Source organism: Electrona antarctica (genome assembly GCF_951216825.1).
Source record: "Electrona antarctica genome assembly, chromosome: 23".
NCBI lineage: Eukaryota > Metazoa > Chordata > Actinopteri > Myctophiformes > Myctophidae > Electrona > Electrona antarctica.
This window is the reverse complement of record NC_136804.1, coordinates 34,047,760-34,068,336: the sequence shown is the minus strand read 5'-3', so window position 1 is coordinate 34,068,336 and position 20,577 is coordinate 34,047,760. Positions and strand designations below refer to the sequence as shown.

At 42.3% G+C, this 20,577-nt stretch overlaps 1 protein-coding gene across 1 annotated transcript in view; it reads left to right on the top strand.

The window, feature by feature from the left end:
• Positions 1-18,187, top strand: part of LOC306916244 (sortilin) — a gene marked incomplete at its 5' end in the record, with an annotated part of 23,575 nt that extends 5,388 nt beyond the window's left edge. The window contains 15 exons of the mRNA XM_079494060.1: positions 149-195; positions 895-1,031; positions 1,540-1,623; positions 2,275-2,335; positions 9,221-9,373; positions 9,566-9,663; positions 10,291-10,390; positions 10,568-10,742; positions 11,451-11,644; positions 12,547-12,742; positions 14,705-14,821; positions 15,495-15,618; positions 16,519-16,625; positions 17,133-17,250; positions 17,871-18,187. Coding sequence (XP_079350186.1) covers positions 149-195; positions 895-1,031; positions 1,540-1,623; positions 2,275-2,335; positions 9,221-9,373; positions 9,566-9,663; positions 10,291-10,390; positions 10,568-10,742; positions 11,451-11,644; positions 12,547-12,742; positions 14,705-14,821; positions 15,495-15,618; positions 16,519-16,625; positions 17,133-17,250; positions 17,871-17,885 — 1,726 coding nt within the window. The 3' untranslated portion in view covers positions 17,886-18,187. The remainder of the gene's footprint in view (positions 1-148; positions 196-894; positions 1,032-1,539; positions 1,624-2,274; positions 2,336-9,220; positions 9,374-9,565; positions 9,664-10,290; positions 10,391-10,567; positions 10,743-11,450; positions 11,645-12,546; positions 12,743-14,704; positions 14,822-15,494; positions 15,619-16,518; positions 16,626-17,132; positions 17,251-17,870) is intronic.
• Between the last annotated feature and the right edge of the window lie 2,390 nt (positions 18,188-20,577).

Here is a 20,577-nt window from a genome sequence, read left to right as displayed (position 1 = left end):
TGTAAAATTGTGAATGATGTTCTTGGAGTCGAAAAGAACCAAAAATGGTATCTTCACTGACAGACCAGGGGGAACAAACAGTTCTCTGCTGAGTCATTCCTATTGTTTGTGAAATTATTTGAAACTCTGTCCTTTTTCTCTGTCATAGGGGATCTGGAATTACTCTTTTCTTCAGCTACAGTCCCATAGGAACAGGTACAGTATGACATCATCATATATTATGCAAATGTCATCTGACAGACATACTGTATTCCAGTGGTGCAACTAAGTACATTTACCTGTGTGTTTTACTGGAGTATTTCCAATATTCAATAGTTTTACTTTACTCCAATACATCTCAGAGGCAAATATTGTACATTTACTACACTACGATTATTTGAATTCAGGCTACACAGCTGGATTTGACTTCCGGTTTTACTCCCTGGAGTTAATAGTCTTCGAAATAAGACTTCTGGCTGAAATTACGTGGCTAAACGCAGCGAGAAATAAATCTGGCAGTGGATGAGTTAACCCATTCTGGGTGGGAACCCCTTTTGGTGTTTTAAGCATTATGTTATGCTTTAGCTATTGAAAAATAGCAGATCTACAAGCTCATAGCACGGCACCGAATGCCACGCTATCGTGAAAATGTGGCGCAAATCATTGAATATATATTCTTTCAGAGCAAACGTTTTTAACTCAAATCTATGTTTCTGGGAGGTCTCTGGAATTACATATTTTGAGATTGGGGTCTGGGGCCAAATACATAATAATTCTGGGGGTCCTTGACATGAAATAGTTTGAGAACCACTGACATAGAAACATAGGTTTTTCAGAAAACTGTCAGGATTTAGAAGATTTTTTTTTAATTTCGACATCAGCCCTAAACGGGTTAAGTAAATGTACTTGACACAGTGGAGGCAGACCGGAGAGGAGAGCTGCTGTTGGTGAGGACAGACGACCTGGGGAAGACCTTCACCACCGTCGATGAGAACATCTTCTCCTTCGGATACATCGGCGGCTTCCTCTTCACCTCCGTCATGGAGGAACTGGTGAGTAACCTGGGAACCCCGGCCTCCACAAAATGGGTCGGCTATTTTCACTACTTCTTAAACATTTGTTTTCTAATTTATGTTATTTCTTATATTTTTATTGTATTTGTTCATTAAATTACTGAAATTTTAATTTTGTTTTTGATTCATACATTCTTTTTTTGGGGGGGGGGGGGGGGCGGGACTCAGGGGAATCAATTAATACCTTTGCAACGACTATTTTACTGGCAAGTATTAACTAACCATTTAAGAGCAGAGGAGCGACAAAAAAAGAAAACGAAAAAAAAAAACACTTCTCCCACAAAAGTGTGGGAGAGCACTGCTTCTCAAACCGATTCACGTCAAGGACAAGGTCAAGCATTGATATGTAGTTGCATGCGGACCCCCATCTGAAAATGTTTTCAGAGAAGATTTATGTAATTTCATATTCATGAAATTATTTAGTTTTTATTAATTTGCATAATTTGATGATGTTTTTATGTTTTTATTTTTCTTGTTTTTTTCTCAGCGATCTCCCCGGGCTATATATGTTTCATCTGACCAGGGCAACACCTTCAACAGAGCTCAGCTGCCCTCCGCCTCCACGGAACAGGTGAGAGAGAGAGAGAGAGAGAGAGAGGAGTTAGAAAATATGGTGTCACTTAAACATTTTTGTAGGGCTTATTTAGGAATTTTACTAACCCATTAAACATGTGTGTCATTTTAGATTTGAGCTATAGCAACATAGCAACACGTTTTTTCAGAAAGCTCTGAGGGTTTAAAACCTGTTGGTTTAGAACGGTGGCTCTCAAAAATAACAGATCTACAAGCTCGCACAGCACTTTCTGCAATTTTTGTATGTGGTAAATGTGTTTCTGTGGTTGCAGTAGTTGGGACACACCACACACGCACACACGTACATACACACACACACACACACACACACACACACACGCACGCACGCACGCACGCACGCACGCGCGCACGCACACACACACACACACACACACACACACACACACACACACACACACACACACACACACACACACACACACACACATATGCTGACATAACAGAAACACACACACACTCTCACGATGATTAGACAAGGCTCATGGCAATGAAGCAGCTTGCGACAAGGTTTCTCTGCTATAATTCAAAGATTTCTCACCGGCATATCTTTCTGTGTGTGTGTGTGTGTGCGTGCGTGTGTGTGTGCGTGCGTGTGTGTGTGTGTGTGTTTGTGTGTGTGCTCTTGCAGTTCTACTCTGTTCTGGATGGAGATGAGGATATGCTCTTCATGCATGTAGACAACCCAGGAGGTAGTGCGCACACACACACACACACACACACACACACACACACACACACACACACACACACACACACACACACACACACACACACACACACACGTACACACACACGCACGCACACACACACACACACACACACACACACACACACACACACACACACACACACACACACACACACACACACACACACACACACACGTGTGGATATGCACGCACACACACTATCACATCACACTAACATCATCATAATTTTGTTATTGCTTAATGTAAATCGCTCTGGATTAAGAGCGTCTGCTAAATGCCTAAATTGTAAATTGTAATTGTAATCATTCCCTTCATATTTCCCATTAACAAGACAACATAAAAATCCCTCTCACATAGTATACTATAGTACTGTATATGGTCTCATTCATATTCATAGTCCTATAGGACTGTATATGGTCTCAGTCATATTCATATGCCTATAGTACTGTATATGGTCTCAGTCATATTCATATGCCTCTAGTACTGTATATGGTCTCAGTCATATTCATATGCCTATAGTTTATGTTTATGTTTATGTTTATTGAAGGATCCCCATTAGAGACACATGACTGAGCCTCTAGTCTTCCTCTTTATGTTTATTGAAGGATCCCCATTAGAGACACATGACTGAGCCTCTAGTCTTCCTCTTGATGTTTATTGAAGGATCCCCATTAGAGACACATGACTGAGCCTCTAGTCTTCCTCTTTATGTTTATTGAAGGATCCCCATTAGAGACACATGACTGAGCCTCTAGTCTTCCTCTTTATGTTTATTGAAGGATCCCCATTAGAGACACATGACTGAGCCTCTAGTCTTCCTCTTTATGTTTATTGAAGGATCCCCATTAGAGACACATGACTGAGCCTCTAGTCTTCCTGGGGTCCTGAATAAAACAAATACAATACAAATGTACAACTAAAAATACAATTTAAAATAAAAAACAGAACAAAATAAAAACAAATACAAATATAGTACTGTATATCGTCTCAGTCGGGTGGAAACCTGTCCAAAACTGTTACTTTTCAGGATTCAAATTCAAAACTAACAAAAGTAGCAGGTCTACATGCTCAAAAGGGGACCCCCAGGCCCCCTTGGGGGGGCTTCCAGGGGATCCTCGGCTAAATGTGTTAATACTCGACTCCAAGAACATCATTCACAATTTTACAAACACCTTTTTTTTATCTAAATCTTGCGGATCTGCTACTTTTGATAATTAAAACCTGGGGAAAAAAATATTGTAAAAAAAAAAGTAATAAGCCTATCTCACAGAATTTCCCCGCCCCCCTTAATATGCCCCCTTTCGGGGTTAGTGGTGATAGCGTGACGTCACTCCATAGACGCTACATGTTAACAGAGGTAATTTAAGAAGTCTACAACTTTTGTTTTCTCAAGGTAAGGTTTGTTCTATCTGTTCGAGCTGATTTACCATCTTGTTTGCTTCATAATAATATTGGTCTGTCACATTTTTACATTAGAAAATGTACTTAGATTCTCCAGAGAAAAAAACGTGTAAATGCTAATGTTAAAGACACCACTATTTACCGGAAGTGGGCGTGGAAAGCGGGCTGTGACATAGGCCTATTGGAAAAAGCACGGCCCCCCCTCACGTATTAGGAGGGCTGTATGAGTCACCAGAACCAAGGATAGGTGTTTCCGGTGTATCTATCATGGTTAAAATGAATGAATTGAAGTTACAATGGTTTTGTATATAAGGAAGTTGGCCGTGTCTGATGAAATGAATATCAACTATCTAATACTGAATCAAGCAACTTACAATTGTGTCTGCTCATTTATTTGTGTCATCACTTCCAAATTCATTTTTTTTATCCTGTAACATATATGTGGGTTCTCCCTCCTGATTGGATCAAATTGGTATCCCTACCCGAGAATGTTTACAAAGAGCTGGAGAGACAGGGAGACTCCTAGTGAACAAACACTGTCATAGCAATGAGTATAGAGCTATTTAACTCTTATTTACTGTAAAATCACTTACCCTATACCTTTTAACTGAACACTGGACTGACTGTGTGTTTTGCATTGTAATGGAAAAGCTGGGATGTGATGGACAGACTGGTTCTTCAAGTTCTGCTGTTGACAACATCATTCCATCATGTTTTGTGTATGTTTTGAGAGTGTGTGTGCATGTGCGTGTGTGTGTGTGCGTGTGCGCGTGCGTGTGTGAGTGAGTGCGTGTGTGTGTGTGTGTGCACGTGTGTGTGTGTGTGTCACAGTGTGTGTGTGTGTGTGTGTGTGTGTGTGGGCGCGCTTGTGCACCAAAGTGCAATCACTCCCTCTATCCCTCTCTTTGTCTCTCCCCAACCCCCCCCTCTCTCTCCGTTCCTCTCTTTTTCGCTCTCTTTTTTTCTGTGCGCGTGTACTGTGCACAGTGGTGTAAAAAAGTACTCAATTAATTTACTTAAGTACAAGTACCAATACCAATGTAGAAATACAGTAAGTCCCGTATTCAACAAAGTACAAAGGTATAGGCATCAAAATATACTTAAAGGAGCATTCAGTGATTTGGGTGATTTGGAAAAAAAACCGGTCCGCCCCGGTAACAAGATGTGCACATGCACGCACTACAGTGGGGGGACACGCGACAGGCCAACAGCACACACACCAAGGCCTGCCCCCGCTCGATCATGATTGGTGGAAGGCCCCTCTCTATCCTGATTGGATGAAGGCTGGGCCACCTAGCCAAAAACGAAACCTAAGGTTTTTTGACCCCGGGGGTTAACTGGGGACAGGGAGGAACTCCTTATATGGTCAGCACACTCTATAGTAAGGAGGATTATCACAACAAAAAATAAGTGATATTTGAATGATGTGAAATCACTGAATATACCTTTAAAGGAACTACAACATGCATTTTAAAACAACGTTTAAAATATTTAATATCATTTTGTTTATGTCACTCAAACACATTTCTAATGGTTTCAGCCTAAATCACCATGATATACTGTAACAATTCCATGTCATTTCTTTCTGGCTTCTAAAGCAATTTTAGCTACAGTACCACAATGTCCTGATGTGGTGGGGGCGCTGTGTATGGAAATCATTTTCTCCGCAACACCCTCATCCCAGCTGTTCCCCTCCCACATATTTGACTCAATAGGGCCCCTCCCACAGTCTCCAAAGACGAAATGCAAATTTGGAACTGAAGAGGTGGAGGGATTATAGAGACTGACATCACGAGTAGCACCAAATCAGTTGGCCTGTTGTGAAACAGTGAAACCACTGTACATACAAACCCAAATATGATCAAAAGTGGGTATTTGTGGGGAAAGTTGAAATTCATGTTGTAGGACCTTTAAAGTACAAAAAAGTACTCATTACTTAGAATGTCCTGTTTGTGGTACTCAAATGTTTTCAAAATGTATACAAATCTTTTGTAAATAGCCGACCTGCAAGCTCACAAAGTGTCGCTTTCCGACGCATTGTGAACTTGTAAATCGGCTATTTTCAAACAGCCAAAGGACTTAAGTGGTTAATGCATGGATACTGATCTAACAAGTAACTAGTAACTAAAGTTTTCAAATTGTAATGGGAGTAAAAGTCCAATAATTGCCTCTGGGATGTAGTGGAGTAGAAGTATTTAAATTTGGAAACACTCAAGTAAAAGTAACTCAAATTTGAGAAACATATACTTAGTTACTTTACACCTCTGCACTCGCACACGCTTGTGTGTTAGTGTGTGTGTGTGTGTGTTAAGGCTGTACCCTAGCCCTTTTTTTACGACTTGAACTTCGGCAGGAATTTTCGAGCGAACATCCGGACCATTTGTTTCTAATTAATTTAAAAAATAACCTTTGAGATATCCGTCTCTCAGCGCGTCTCCCCTGCTCTTTATCAATCTCTCTCGTCTCTCCCAACACACACACACACACACACACACACACACACACACACACACACACACACACACAGTCAAGTCAAGAAAACAGCTGATCTGCGAGCTTGCTGGCAGACGACAGCGTATAGTTTGCTCGTTAGCTGTCACTCGTTCATTTGTTCCACCTGTGTAGAAGCGCATTGAAGTGGGCACAGGGCAAAAGCAGAACCTCTGTCACCGTGACCGTTTTGCTTATGATCAGAGTTCACTTCTTTTTACTACAATAGGCTATGTGATGCTAGAGAGCATATGCTAATATATTATGGCTAAGAACGGTTCCCTCTATCAGCGATCATGCTGGGGTGTGTGTGTGTGTGTGAGTGAGTGAGACGCGTCAGACATTCCATTCAATGGAACTCTTTTGTTCTCACAGAACAAGGTGAGAAAGGTCAATCAACTCAGCTGCAGGCCAATCACCAAATGAATGTGCAGTTGTGCACGGGAGACTTTGGAGAGGGACAGAAGAACAAGGAGATATTTCTTTAAAAAATCATAACTTCTGACAGGAATGCACTAGAAACCTACTTTTTTTTACATGCCCATATCGCATTCTCGCCAAGATATATTTTCGAGTAAATAAAAAAGGAAAAAAAATATATTTTTGTTTTAATAAAAATAAATAAAAAAAACGAATGGTTCAAGCCCATTAATTAAGATTCGAGTGCCAACCCTAACGAGCGAACATTCGAACCTTGAATGTTGGGGACAGCCTTAGTGTGTGTGTGTGTGTGTGTGTGTGTGTGTGTGTGTGTGCGTGCGTGCGTGCGTGCGTGCGGTCACTGCAGTTTGTGTGTGTGTGTGTGTGTGTGTGTGTTTACCTTGCTGTGTAGGTCAGTGCGCCCCACAGCGCTGGGCAGTTAGTTGGGTTAGGTGTGTGTGTGTGTGTGTTTACCTTTCTGTGTAGGTCAGTGCGTTGGGTGCAGCAAAGGGACTTTTGTAGAAGTGAGATAAATAGAGCAGATAGCAGGCAGGGGGGGCAGGAGGCTTTATCTGTGGCAGGGCCGGAGGAACGGAGACTTGGGTTACACTACAATAGCTGACACACATCATGAGGGAATCAGGGTGTTACACGCACGCACGCACGCACGCACGCACGCACGCACGCACGCACGCACGCACGCACGCACACACACACACACACACACACTTGTGGAAACCTTGTATGTCCAAAACTGTTACTTTTCAGAAAATGGAAAATCTATGTACCCAATGTTTTTATTGAGTCACAAGATCTTTTTAAATACGTTCAATACGTTCAATGTTCATTAAACCCACAGATACACTTCACCACTTTCACTTTCCCTCAATACGCAAACCTCTGATCTGTAAGCTCCTGCAGATCGTCTACTTTCACCAGTTTTGTGTAACACTCTTGTATGACGAAGTAGTATGAGTAGGAGTATTTCCAATTTTCAGTATACTTTTACTTCTACTCCACTACATCTCAGAGACAAATATTGTACTTTTAATCCACTACAATTACTATTCGGCCATTTGAAAACAGCCGATCTACAAGTTCACAATGCCTTGCAATGCGACACATTGCGAGCTTGTAGATCTGCTATTTTCCAAAGATTGTTTATACCTTTTATATACATTTGAAAATGTGTGAAATGGGGCATTCTGCATAACTGCATACTTTCTACTATTTTAAGTTCATTTTGATAGCAATACGTTGGCACTTTTACTCAAGTAATTTTTGAAATTCTGGACTTTTCTTGTAACAGGCTATTTCTGCATTGATACTTTTACTTAAAAACAATGTGAGTACTTTTTCCCACCACTGTGAAGTAGGGCATTAATTTACGAAAAACGAAACAAAAACATGACAAGTTTAAAGCATGGAGATACGAGGTTCATGGAGATACGAGGTTCATGGAGATACGAGGTTCATGGAGATACGAGGTTCATGCCTGGACAACCGCATCCTTATCGCGTCGTATCTGGCCCTTAGCTCAGGGCTTCCTGCATGGCTTAGCTGACACGTGTGTGCTGTTCACACACTGTACGTATGACTGATGATGATGACACATACAGGTGTGTGTCACCGGGTCGCCACCTGTTCCCATGTGCACTTACACGCCGTGTGTGTGTGTGTGCGTGTGCGTGTGTGTGTGTGTGCGTGTGCGTGTGTGTGTGTGTGCGTGTGCGTGCGTGTGTGTGTGTGTGTGTGTGTGCGTGTGTGTGTGCGCATGTCTGTTTGTTCAACAGCCCTGATGCCCTTCCTCTTGATCTATGATTTATATCCCGGTGTGTTCCATTACATTTCTGTTTACCTGCTAGGGCCCGTAAAAGGGGCAGGGCACCGCGGTTAAAATCACCATTGTTTATTGTCTCCACCAGGACGAAGGCATGCAGGGAGAGAGTATGTTTATTGTCTCCACCAGGTCGAAGGCATGGGGAGAGAGTATGTTTATTGTCTCTACCAGGTCGAAGGCATGGGGAGAGAGTATGTTTATTGTCTCCACCAGGTCGAAGGCATGGGGAGAGAGTATGTTTATTGTCTCTACCAGGTCGAAGGCATGGGGAGAGAGTATGTTTATTGTCTCCACCAGGTCGAAGGCATGGGGAGTATGTTTTGCACTCCGTCCGTGCCCTGGTGGAGACCTGTGCCCAGAGGGGCACTTTATCTAGTCTATTTGTAATTGTATCTTACGCAGGGCTTGACGTTAAGGCTTGTCCTGTTGTCCGGGACAAGTACTAAATCTTTCTGGAAAAGTGCAATACATTTGTACTTGTTTTAAGTGACTCTTGGTTTCACTTTTTCTGTGACGCTCCTAGCAGCCAACAATATTGCCTGGCATTATTGTCTTGCTTCCAATATATATAATATGTATGTTCTGTCTGTCTGTCAACCACAGACCTATAGACTCACGGACAGACCATGAACTGAACCAACTATGCATTTAGAGTGATGTGTAAAAGCTTTGATCATCAATACAGTTTTCTTTTTATTTCTATTTGATTAAAGACACCTTCTTTGGGACCATGTACACGTCAGATGACCGGGGCGTCCTGTACTCCAAATCGCTGGAGCGCCACCTGTTTGGCGGGCAGCGGAAGAGCGACTTTACCAACGTCACCTCGCTGAGAGGAGTCTACCTCACCAACAAACTGGAGCAAGGTAGGGCTGATTATCCATGCATCCAGCAGAGATGGGTGCAGGTCACAGATGGGTGGGCCTAACGCCTTCAAGATTTTTAAGTGCCCCCCCCCCCCCCCCCTGATCCAGAAAATAGTAGGGATCCAGTGATTTATCATTTCAGCGTATGGTTTTGGAACATATTACTTCATGTCTTGGTGGTTTGTTATTCAGATGGAAGGATAAGAAGTGTGATCTCCTTCAACAGAGGAGGGGAGTGGAGGCTTCTCACCAAACCTGACAATGTGGAGTGTGGACACAAAGTCGTACATGTATGTAATCCTCATGGACATACGCAGCACACACGGTTCTAAAAGTGTATCAATGCTGACAGAATTACATGAAATATGTGTGTGAGTGTGCGCGCGCGTGTGTGAGTGAGTGAGTGAGTGAGTGAGTGAGTGCGTGCGTGCGTGCGTGCGTGCGTGTGTGCGTGCGTGCGTGCGTGCGTGCGTGCGTACGTGCGTGCGTGCGTGCGTGCGTGCGTGTATGCACATGTGTAGGCAATGGCATGTGGGTACATGCGTGAGTGTGGTAGGCAGATATTCACATTTGCCCTGGGGGGGCAAATGTGAAGAAAGAAAATACAAATACAATGTATTGTGCCAGACTCTGCCATTATACCATATACAATATAACCACTCAAAGCAGTGACAGACCACTATCTGTCACACATACAGTATATAGGTTATTTGTTTTTCATAGTTTATATAGATGTGAGCGCACTCAGCGCACAGAACTGTAGCAGTTGATGACATTACATTGTGTTTTCCTTGCGTGCAGTAAGTGGCTCTGGATTAAGAGCGCCTGCTAAATGCTTAAATTGTCAAGTGTGTGTGTGTGTGTGTGCGCGTGTGCGTGTGCGTGTGTGTGCGTGTGTGTGTGTGTGTTTTCTATAGTGTAACCTCCACATCCATGGAGAACACAGTCGATACAACCGCATCGTTCCCATGCTGGCTGTCTCTGAGCCCACCGCTGTGGGTCTGGTCATTGCTCACGGTAAAGAAATGGAAATGCACTTCGGCAAAGTTGTTTTTTAACGAAAATGTGTGATAATGTTATAATAAGTGTGAGTCGTCCGTCCCCACCCCCCGTCCCCACACACACACACACACCTCACCTTACTTCTCGTCCGCTCTGGCGCTCTCATCTCCACCTCCTCTCCTCCTCCTCCAGGTAGTGTGGGTGAGTCTCTCTCCTCGTGGCAGCATCCAGATGTGTTTGTGTCGTCAGACGGGGGTTACAACTGGAGAGGGACCCTGAAGGGCCCTCACCATTACAGCATACTGGACTCTGGAGGCCTCGTCGTGGCCGTGGAAGCCCACCACGAAGGACAAGTCAAAACCATCAAGTACTGAATGCCCTGAATGTTAAAGTCCATGAGAACTATACACACATGCACTCGGATGCTAGACCTGCAGCACATGCTATTAGCATAGAGGGCTATACAGTAATGTTGCCTAACTTATCGTGTCGCACACGGAAATAGCTGATCTATGCAACGTGTTATGAGCTTGTAGATCGGCTATTATTTTGGTGTGCACAAAAATAATATTTTTTTAATATTTTTTAATATTTTTGACCTTCTCTTCTGGGGGGTCCACTCCCTGGCACAAAACATTTTCAGACGGGGGGGTCCGTTAACCTGACTCCGCCAGATGGGGCAGCAGAGAGTACACTGGGTTCCCCCCTCCTGCTCCCATCTGGGAACTCTCAGGCAGACTAGATGCTCCGGCCACAAAACGGCCTGGCCAATCAGCGGCAGCTAGAGGCGGGATCAAGGCATACACAGTGCTGCCTTGATCCCGCCTCTAGCTGCCGCTGATTGGCCAGGCCGTTTTTTCTTTTGTCATTGAGTCTGCCTGAGAGTTCCCAGATGGGAGCAGGAGGGGGGAACCCAGTGTACTCTCTGCTGCCCCATCTGGCGGAGTCAGGTTAGGTCCGCACCGCGGCCAAATACATTTTGGGGGTTCTTGGCACGAATAGAACTACTGACTTAGAACTGAAGGCATTTGTGGAATGGGCTTCCGGTCTGAATGGGTTTCCGTCACATGTGCAGGTTCTCTACAGACGAGGGCCAGTGTTGGAAGGCATACAACTTCACAGAGCAGCCCTTCTTCTTCGCCGGCCTGGCGTCTGAGCCGGGCACCAAGGCCATGAACATCAGCGTGTGGGGCTACCGGCCAGAGGACGACGGTCAACCCATGTGGGTCGCTGTCACCATCGACTTCCAGAGTCTTCTCACCAGAGAGTGTGAGTCAAAATCATATTTGAACTGGGGACCCCCCACAATAATCATATTTGAACTGGGGACCCCCCACAATAATCATATTTGAACTGGGGACCCCCCACAATAATCATATTTGAACTGGGGACCCCCCCACCCTGACAAGCACTTGGAATGTAGGAGTTGAAGCATTCGATTTTGTTTGACTTGGACACAAATAAATATTGTGAAAATAGCTGATCTACAAGCTTACAGCGCGTCGCAACGCGAGACGCGGTGAGCTTGTAGATCGGCTTTAAAAAAAATGTTGCCTCTTTCTTATTATTAATTGACAATTTTGCCAATGTTTAACCAGTTTTTATAATTTAGTATTGATGATTACTTACTCCATACCTTTCCTTCTTTGGGAATTAAAAATGTCTTCATGGGGTTTGTAATTGATAGGAAAATAAGTTAACTAAAGCAGTGGTTCCCAAAGTGGGGTCCGGGGACCCCCAAGGGTACTTGAGTTCCAGGAGGGACCCAGCTAAATGATAATTTGGAACCAAATGGACCCTAACGGGTCCATTTGGTTCCATTTGTACACTCTCAGAGTTAAATTAGCATTGATTTTACAATATAAATTGGGGGTCCCAGAGATAGAAATGCCATTATATGGGGGGTCCGTAGACTAATGCATGTCAAACTGGGGGTCGTTGAAATTAAACGGGTTAAAAATCACTGCTAGAGCCGGAAAAATCTTCTCTTATGGGGGTCCCTGGCATATCTTTTCAAATGGGGGTCCGCAGGCTAATTGGTGTCAATTTGGGGGTCCTTGAGATGAAAAAGTTTGGGAACCACTGAACTAAAGTACAGTACTTGAGATGTACTTTCCAACACTGAAATATTGCATTTTGCTCCCGTCCAAACCAACCACTGCTCTGTCCAGGTGATGAGAGCGACTACGAGGAGTGGCTGGCTCACTCCGCGTGGGCAGAGGACGACCGGGCCACCGACGGCTGCGTGCTCGGATACAAGGAGACCTTCAGGAGGCTGAAGAGGTTGTCCGTCTGCAGGAACGGACGGGACTACAGGGTGAAGAAGAGACAATCCCCCTGCGTCTGCACCAGAGAAGATTACCTCTGGTAAAAGGCTATTGACGCTAGGGCATTCACTTCTAGTCATTTTTACTAGTTGACTAGTTGCCTAGTTTACTAGTCGACTAGTCGACTAGTTGTTTAACTACCTATTATGTAAAAAATTAAATAAATTCAAAAAATTAACTTTTTTTTTTTTGGAAATAAATATTTGTACATTGAAAAACTGTGTACATGGTGACTATAACTATAATCTACCTGATCTTGAGGCCTACAAAATAAAAATAAATACTTTTTTTATTTTTTTATTATCAACTAGTCAACTAGTACCAACAAGGTCGACTAGTGGATTTACTAGTCGACTAGTAAACTAGTCGACTAGTAAACTAGTCGACTAGTTGCTTAATGCCCTAATTGACGCTGACATTATTTAGGCTACTGAACCTGTCTGTCTGTGGCGCCGTACACACTATTGAAACAAAATCGCTCTCTCTGTTCCGGGGAGAGAGGGGGGGCAGAGCAGCTCGCAATTCATTTTCAATGGGAGTCACTGGGTTTCACAGAGCAACACCATGGCTGTGTTCTGCCCTCCCCCCCCCCAGAGAGCGGTTTCAATTGTCTGTCTGTCTGTCTGTCTGTCTGTCTGTCCATCTTTTAACACATTAAGACCTGAGGCTGATTCTACAAAGGTCTTCTTTAAAAAAAATCTTGTTATACAAGGAAATACAAGATCTTGTTGATCTTGTATTTCCGTTGTTGGTTTGGACTTTGGAGTAGTCGAGGGGAGCAGGCTTGTGGCACTGGCAGGCAGGCGAGAAAGGAGTTAAGTCACAAGGAGTACAAATTAAAACACAGGTTTCTACAAACACTAACTAGGCACTAGGAATAACTAGGACTGAATTCAGTAGCTGAGGAAAATCGTGACCACACAAAAGGTTGAGACACAATCTGGCATTACATTGTGTGGTGAGAAGAAGAGGCTTTATAGACTTGGAGGTGATGAGTTGATGCCAGGCAGGTGAGGTAGATGAGGGAACTGGTAACAGGTGTGCCGAGCTGGAAGTTTGAGCCTCACACTGGCCCCATTTACATGCAGAAATTCATTCGGAATGAATGGATTCATTCTGAATACATTTTGTGCATGTAACAGACACAATGACAGACACAAACACAGACAACACAAGGACACAGCCAGAGACTGCACAATGCATATCAATATCAATGCATATTTTTTATAGCCGACTAATGTGGCTAACTAAAATCTAAAATGACCCAGATGCTTTTTAATGGGTTATTAAAGTAATGCTTTTCTTCACAGTTACTTACAAGGAGGTTATACTTTGCAGGTACATGGCGGTACTTTTACTGCTTAAAAAAAACCTATTTACCATTAAAAGCCATCACAAGATTTTGGTCATGCTGACCTTCAACTCAGAGTTGTTTCCTTCCTGATCATCGTTACTTTTATGTCACGTATCCTTTTTGTCGGCTGGAAACCAGTTAGTTGTCAAGAAATGGAATAAAGAATCTGCAACCTGCAAATGGATCCAGTGTAGTTATTATGTAGTCACAAGCTCTTGTTAACTTGGTTCAATAAATATTTATAAAATCCACAGACACACTTTTAACTTGAAAGTGGTAGCCCTAGATCAGCTATTTTCGCTACTTTTGTGCGACACTCTTGTGCAACAAAAACAAAAACAAAAAAACATACCAAGTTGAAATATAGAGATGCAAGGTTAATGCCTCGAGAGCAACGATATGCTGATCTGATGAGAATGAGAAATGTAGTTTTTGGTCGATGAACTCTCGATCTGCCCAGCGGATTCACAAAAAAAAACATTATCTATCTGCATCAACATTGTGAATGTCCTCTATTAACCCATTTTGGGCGGGAACCCTTTTTGGTGTTTTAATAATTATGAGCTTGTAGGTCTGCTATTTTTGAAAAATCGTGAAAATGTGGCGCAAATCCTGACGTCAGGCCTAACACGTGTTTTGTGACTACAGTGACTACGGTTACTATCGTCATGAGAACAGTTCTGAGTGTGTGAGACAGCCCAGCAGCGCTGACCACTCCCTGGAGGTCTGCGTTGACGGAGAGGAGGAGGAGCTTCTGACATCTGGGTACGCATGCACCCACGCATACACGCACAGTCGACTAGTCGACTAGTTGTTTAACCACCTATTATGTTTTTGGAAATAAATATTTGTACATTTAAAAAACTGTGTACATTGGTGACTATAACTATAATCTACCTGATCATGAGGCCTACAAAATCGGGGAAAAAAATAAACTAGTCGACTAGTTGCTTAATGCCCTACCACGCGCACGCACGCACGCACATTTTCAGTTAAAGTATTGTACTCAAATACAATTCTGAGGTATTTTATTTTTACTTTTACATGATTTTCCCCTTTATACTTCTATTCCACTACATCTCAGAGGAAATGTACTTTTTACCCCACTACAATTATTTGTAAACGTTAGGTAGGCCAAAAGTAGCAGATCAACAGGGTCACAACGCGGCTCTCTGCAATGCGGTGTGACCTTGTCGATCGGCTATTTTCAGCAAAAGCTTTTCCCCACAAAAGAAAAAAAAATTACACTAGCATAAAGCCCTGAGGGACTCCGCCCACCCTATATGTGGTTTAAGTGGTTAAAAGCCATACTCCAGTTTTAGCTAATAAGGTGACCGGGTGTGTGTGTGTGTGTGTGTGTGTGTGTGTGTGTGTGTGTGTGTGTGTGTGTGTGTGTATGTGTGTGTGTGTGTGTGTGTGCTGTGTGCGTACTGCGTAGGTACCGGAAGGTTCCCAGCGATAGGTGCGAGGGGGGCTTCACGCCTCAGCCCAGTGCAGAGACCATCATAAGACCTTGTGGACTCAAGCCCACCCTCAATCCACCTGCACCCTTTGAAACTCTGGTCAGTGAGACTCTGCTCTATTGGTGACGTCTGTCTGTGTCCATCTGTCCTGTCTCTGTATTTGTTTTTCCCTCCTTTCATAGTTTAAAGATGGAGTGCCAAAATTTTTGTATTTTTCCAGTTTTTCATGTGTCTATGAGGTGACAGTACTTCATTAGACATGCACCCTGGAGTCGTTTTTATGTGCAATGGTGTATTAACTTTGTATTTAGGGTTTCTTCCTGGAGGCTGAACCCTTGACAGTCAAACGGGCCAATGGCATGAACCCTAACCCCTCCCCCTTTATCATACAACTACAGCTGTGGGTGCGGCTTAAGTTCAGGTGGATCACCAGTCACCACCCATCACCACCCACCAGGCAAACCAGGCATACTTAATGAACTGGTGGGCGTGCCCACATAAAAACCACATTTTAACAAATACTGTACACTCTTTTGAAAAAATTATACCTCATTATATAACAATAAGACCTGATGATCATGTTTTAGGGTGGAAAAAAATCGCGGCACTCCATCTTTAAGTCCTGACATCACTCCCACTACCCCTGGGCCACAGAGGTATTTTTTGTATTGGAATTCCCATAAGCAAATCTTAGATTGCGACATATAAGAGCTGTGTTACAAAAATAAACAAATATGTTGTTATATAGGATATCGTCTCCAAAACAGTCACTTTTCTGAATTCAAATTCAAAAGTATAGCAGATCTACAAGCATTTATATGTTGGCTATTCAAGCTTGTGCCATGCTGCGAGCTTGTTACAAATCTTGAAAGTATTATGATTTTTTTTAAATGTGTGTGTGTGTGTGTGTGTGTGTGTGTGTGTGTGTGTGTGTGTGTGTGTGTGTGTGTGTGTGTGTGTGTGTGTGTGTGTGTGTGTGTGCGTGTGCGTATTCTCCAGAGAGAGAAGATGATTCTGCTACTGGTGTGTGCCGGAGCGGGGCTCGTTGTTGTGGCAGCTATCATTACCGCTGCTCTTACAGTGAGGAAGATGATGCATAGGAACAGGTCTGTAAGGCCACGCACGCACGCACACACGCACGCACGCACGCACGCACGCACACACACACACACTTACACACTTACACACACACACACACTCACTTAAGCCCTATTTGCATTACGTTCCAGCTCACACCATGTTGTGGTGCGACACCTTGTGAGCTTTTTAGATCTGCTATTTCCAAAACATTTCAGAACCTTTTTTTCTTTATTCTTTTTTTATTTTATTTTTTTCTGAAAGATCGAAAATAATTGAAATGTTTTTCAAAGCAATTCTTCATAGGAAAGGCAAAACAGGAAAAAAAGAAAAATAGATATTTACTTGTGGCCCATAAAAACAGATCCGCAACCCAAAAGGGGGTGAAACAACATCTTTGTTCGACACTGAGAACATTTTTTTGTCAGGTGAAAACCTGATACATCTACTTGTGAAATGTTGACGACCTGTCACAACCTAGTTTCTCCTTACCTTGTGACGCAGCAATTGACGTGGGTAAACTCTGCCCCCTGCAGGGCGCCCGTGTATCGATTCTCTAACCTGCGGATTCAGGACGATGACACCGGCATGACAGCCGACCTGGACAGCGGAGCGAGCAGTAACGGCACCGCCGTCCATCAGGACTCAGATGATGTAAGAGTTGACACTGCGGTCGATTCAAGTACATTTTGATTTCACCTACATGCCATGTAGGTGCACACTCAACACGCTTATTAATAACCCATTTAGACCTATAGAAAGCCTATTATGTTGTTAATACCTTTCAATCCATGAAAGCATCAGGCAGAAACCACTATCCTAACTTTTTGTGTTTTTTTCGTAAATGAATAACCTACTTGATCAACACAGCAAATTGCGTCGCGTTTCGAGCCTGTAGATCTGCTACTTTTGCTGCTTTTGAATTTGAATCCTGAAAAAATTACAGTTTTGGTTTCCATCCGTTTCCATTCTTGGAATCAAATGTAAGTTTTTCAGAAAACGTAGGTTAGGATTTAGAAGGCTTTTTAAAAAATGGACCATGAGTTAAATATACCAAAGTAGGAACAACATACAAATAACAGTGGTTCTCAAAATAATGTTTTATCATGACAAGGACACCCAAATTGATATGTATGTGGCCATGGACCGCCAAGTCAAGGATCGTCAAGATGTACAAGTGTGTATGTGTGTGTGTGTGTGTGTGTGTGTGTGTGTGCGTATATGTAGTGAAAATATTTACATGTAGACTGATATTTTCCTTCTGTATTTTACAGGATCTCATTGACTGAAACGTTTGGACATAATGAATGTGAATATCATATTGTGACCATTTCTAATGATGTGCTGGATCTATTGCATTTCACTGGATTTATCAAAGACATTTCAATTATTCTATTTCATTTTTTTAAAGAATGAAAAAAAAGAGACAAATTTGCTATTTATTGAAATTACTTAACAAATTAAGGCCTACTCAAAATATTTTAAATGATGTGGTGTGAACTTGTAAATCTGCTATTTTTCAGGAACATTTTTAAACATTTAATTCTTTGAAATTATTTGTAAATGTATGATTTATGTTAATTATAATTGTTATGTTTTATTTGGAATTTAGGCTACTGTATATTTTTTACGTATATTTTCAACTACCGGTACAATGGCCAAAGTAGGGAAGCCAATTTTAAAGTGCTTAGAGATAAAGCTGCACTGTGTAACTCTCCTCTTCTTCTACTCCAAATTTTTTCCTGGGCAAGTCATTGTTATCATTAATCTAATCGAGCCTGTCCGCTTGCTCAGGGCATACATTATGAATCTTGACCATCAAGTCAAAGTTTGTGTCAGATCCTGTGTCTAGGTGAGACTATGGCATGATCTAAGTATCTCAAAAGAAGAGCAGGGAGACAAAATATAACCACCCCAATTGTATACATGATATTGTATTAACATACTCTACCATACAAAATTACATTTTATTAATTAAAGAAAAAGTTACATAGTGCTGCTTTAAGATTTACAGCAACAGACAAGGGACAACTTCAGAAATAACCTACTAATCCAGACAAAAATATGAGTTGCTTTTTAAGAATAATTATGGACAAAAGCAGCTGTCTGGGTCAGAGGCGTATCTACAATAAGGCGAGGGCAGGCGTCCGCCTGTCCAAATCCATTTCTGGCCTGGCCAAAATCCATACAATGAGAAAAAACAAAAACAAGACAAAAACAAGACATGGGAACTATTAGTGGACAGCTGATTGGCCGTTGCGGTAGAGCGCGGCCCTCAATCACCCATTGGAATGTAAATGCATGCCTTTCAGCCTTTGTATCCTACTCGTCTGGCAGGTATATCTCTTTGAAAACCTTTAGTGCTACGATTGTGCACGGGGAGACGACAATTAACACATGATCTTGCCTGCCCAAAACGTAATTCCTGGATACGCCACTGGTCTGGGTCTAAAACAATTGCACATACTATATAGACTGTAGCCTAGTTTGTATTATTTTGGCCTATAAATTAAATGCACATTGTAAATATCTAGCATTCAAGCCAGCTATACTTGCAAAGCACTGGGATGCTTTCTACTGTGAAATTGTATAATTTAATTTATCTTGTGTTAGTTTACCAGGATGGATTTCTTCCTCTCCTCCTGACATAACCAAACCTTATATTGTTGCTGTCGGGCAGAAACCTCTTAACTCCATATTCAAACTTTTTGTGGTTTTCCGTAAATTAATATGCCACTTAATCATATTACCGCATCACACAAAAGTATCAAAAGTAGCAGATCTACAAGTTCGAAGCTTGAGCTTGTTGATCTGCTACTTTTGCTATTTTCTGCTATACTTTTGCCAATTTCTTTCGTTCCCGATCCGATCCCGATACCACAATTTCCGATCCCGATACCGAATACCGATACCAGAGAATAATATTGAAACACTTTGAAGTCCACCGACCAGAAATCAAGGGTTGACATTCGTCTAACTTGACACATATGCTATGGTAAGCTTTGACCATTCAGCTGCGTTGCATTCTTCACACGTTGGACGAGTAGGGAACCGCGCAGAACACGCGACAAAAGCTATCTAGCTATATATCTTGTTTATAGCAGACTCCTCACTCAAACGTACACTTGCAGTTTGGGCAACTCGAAAGCAAATTAACTCCACATGCCCCAACATTGTATTTACCTGCCATAGTGTCAACCCCTTACCCCTGTGTCAGATCGCTGGTTAGACTGGCATATTCGCCGATACCGATATGACCCGATATGACCAAATAAGGGCATATCGGGCAGTGTTCCGATACTGAAAATGAAAATGAAAATTTGAATTACGAATCTGAGAATAAGAGTTACGAATTGTACATTACAGATACAAATCTGATTTACACTTGCATACTGTTTGTTACGAATTGCCTATACGAGTACAAATCTGGTGCGTGCATAGGTGATTTTATTTCTTACAAGTTACAAATCATATGACTAACAGCGAGGTAAAAGAGTCTCATAATTACTCACAAAATTCAGTGGAGAGTCACAAATAAATATCCTTCTAAAATGTATAAGTTGACACACAGATGTGGGTATTTGAGACACGAAAGTGGTTATTTGAGACACAGAAGTGAACATTTGAATTACGAATCTGAGAATAAGAGTTACGAATTGTACATTACAGATACAAATCTGATTTACACTTGCATACTGTTTGTTACGAATTGCCTATACGAGTACAAATCTGTTTATACGGATACGGATAATTATGAGTCTGTCCTGATTCCATAGTATCGGGACACTACTGAGCAGATCTTGCTGTTCTCCTGTTTTCCAAAAATTCACATAGCCTAGGAGGCCCTACAGTATACAGTGATTCCCAAATGCATTTGAATCGTTAGGATCTGTCTTAATAATTTATATTCCAGCCTGGAACACAATCTGCGAACTGCTTTCGGGATTTTCAAGTGGGCCCTGCCCCTGATCAATAAACAGA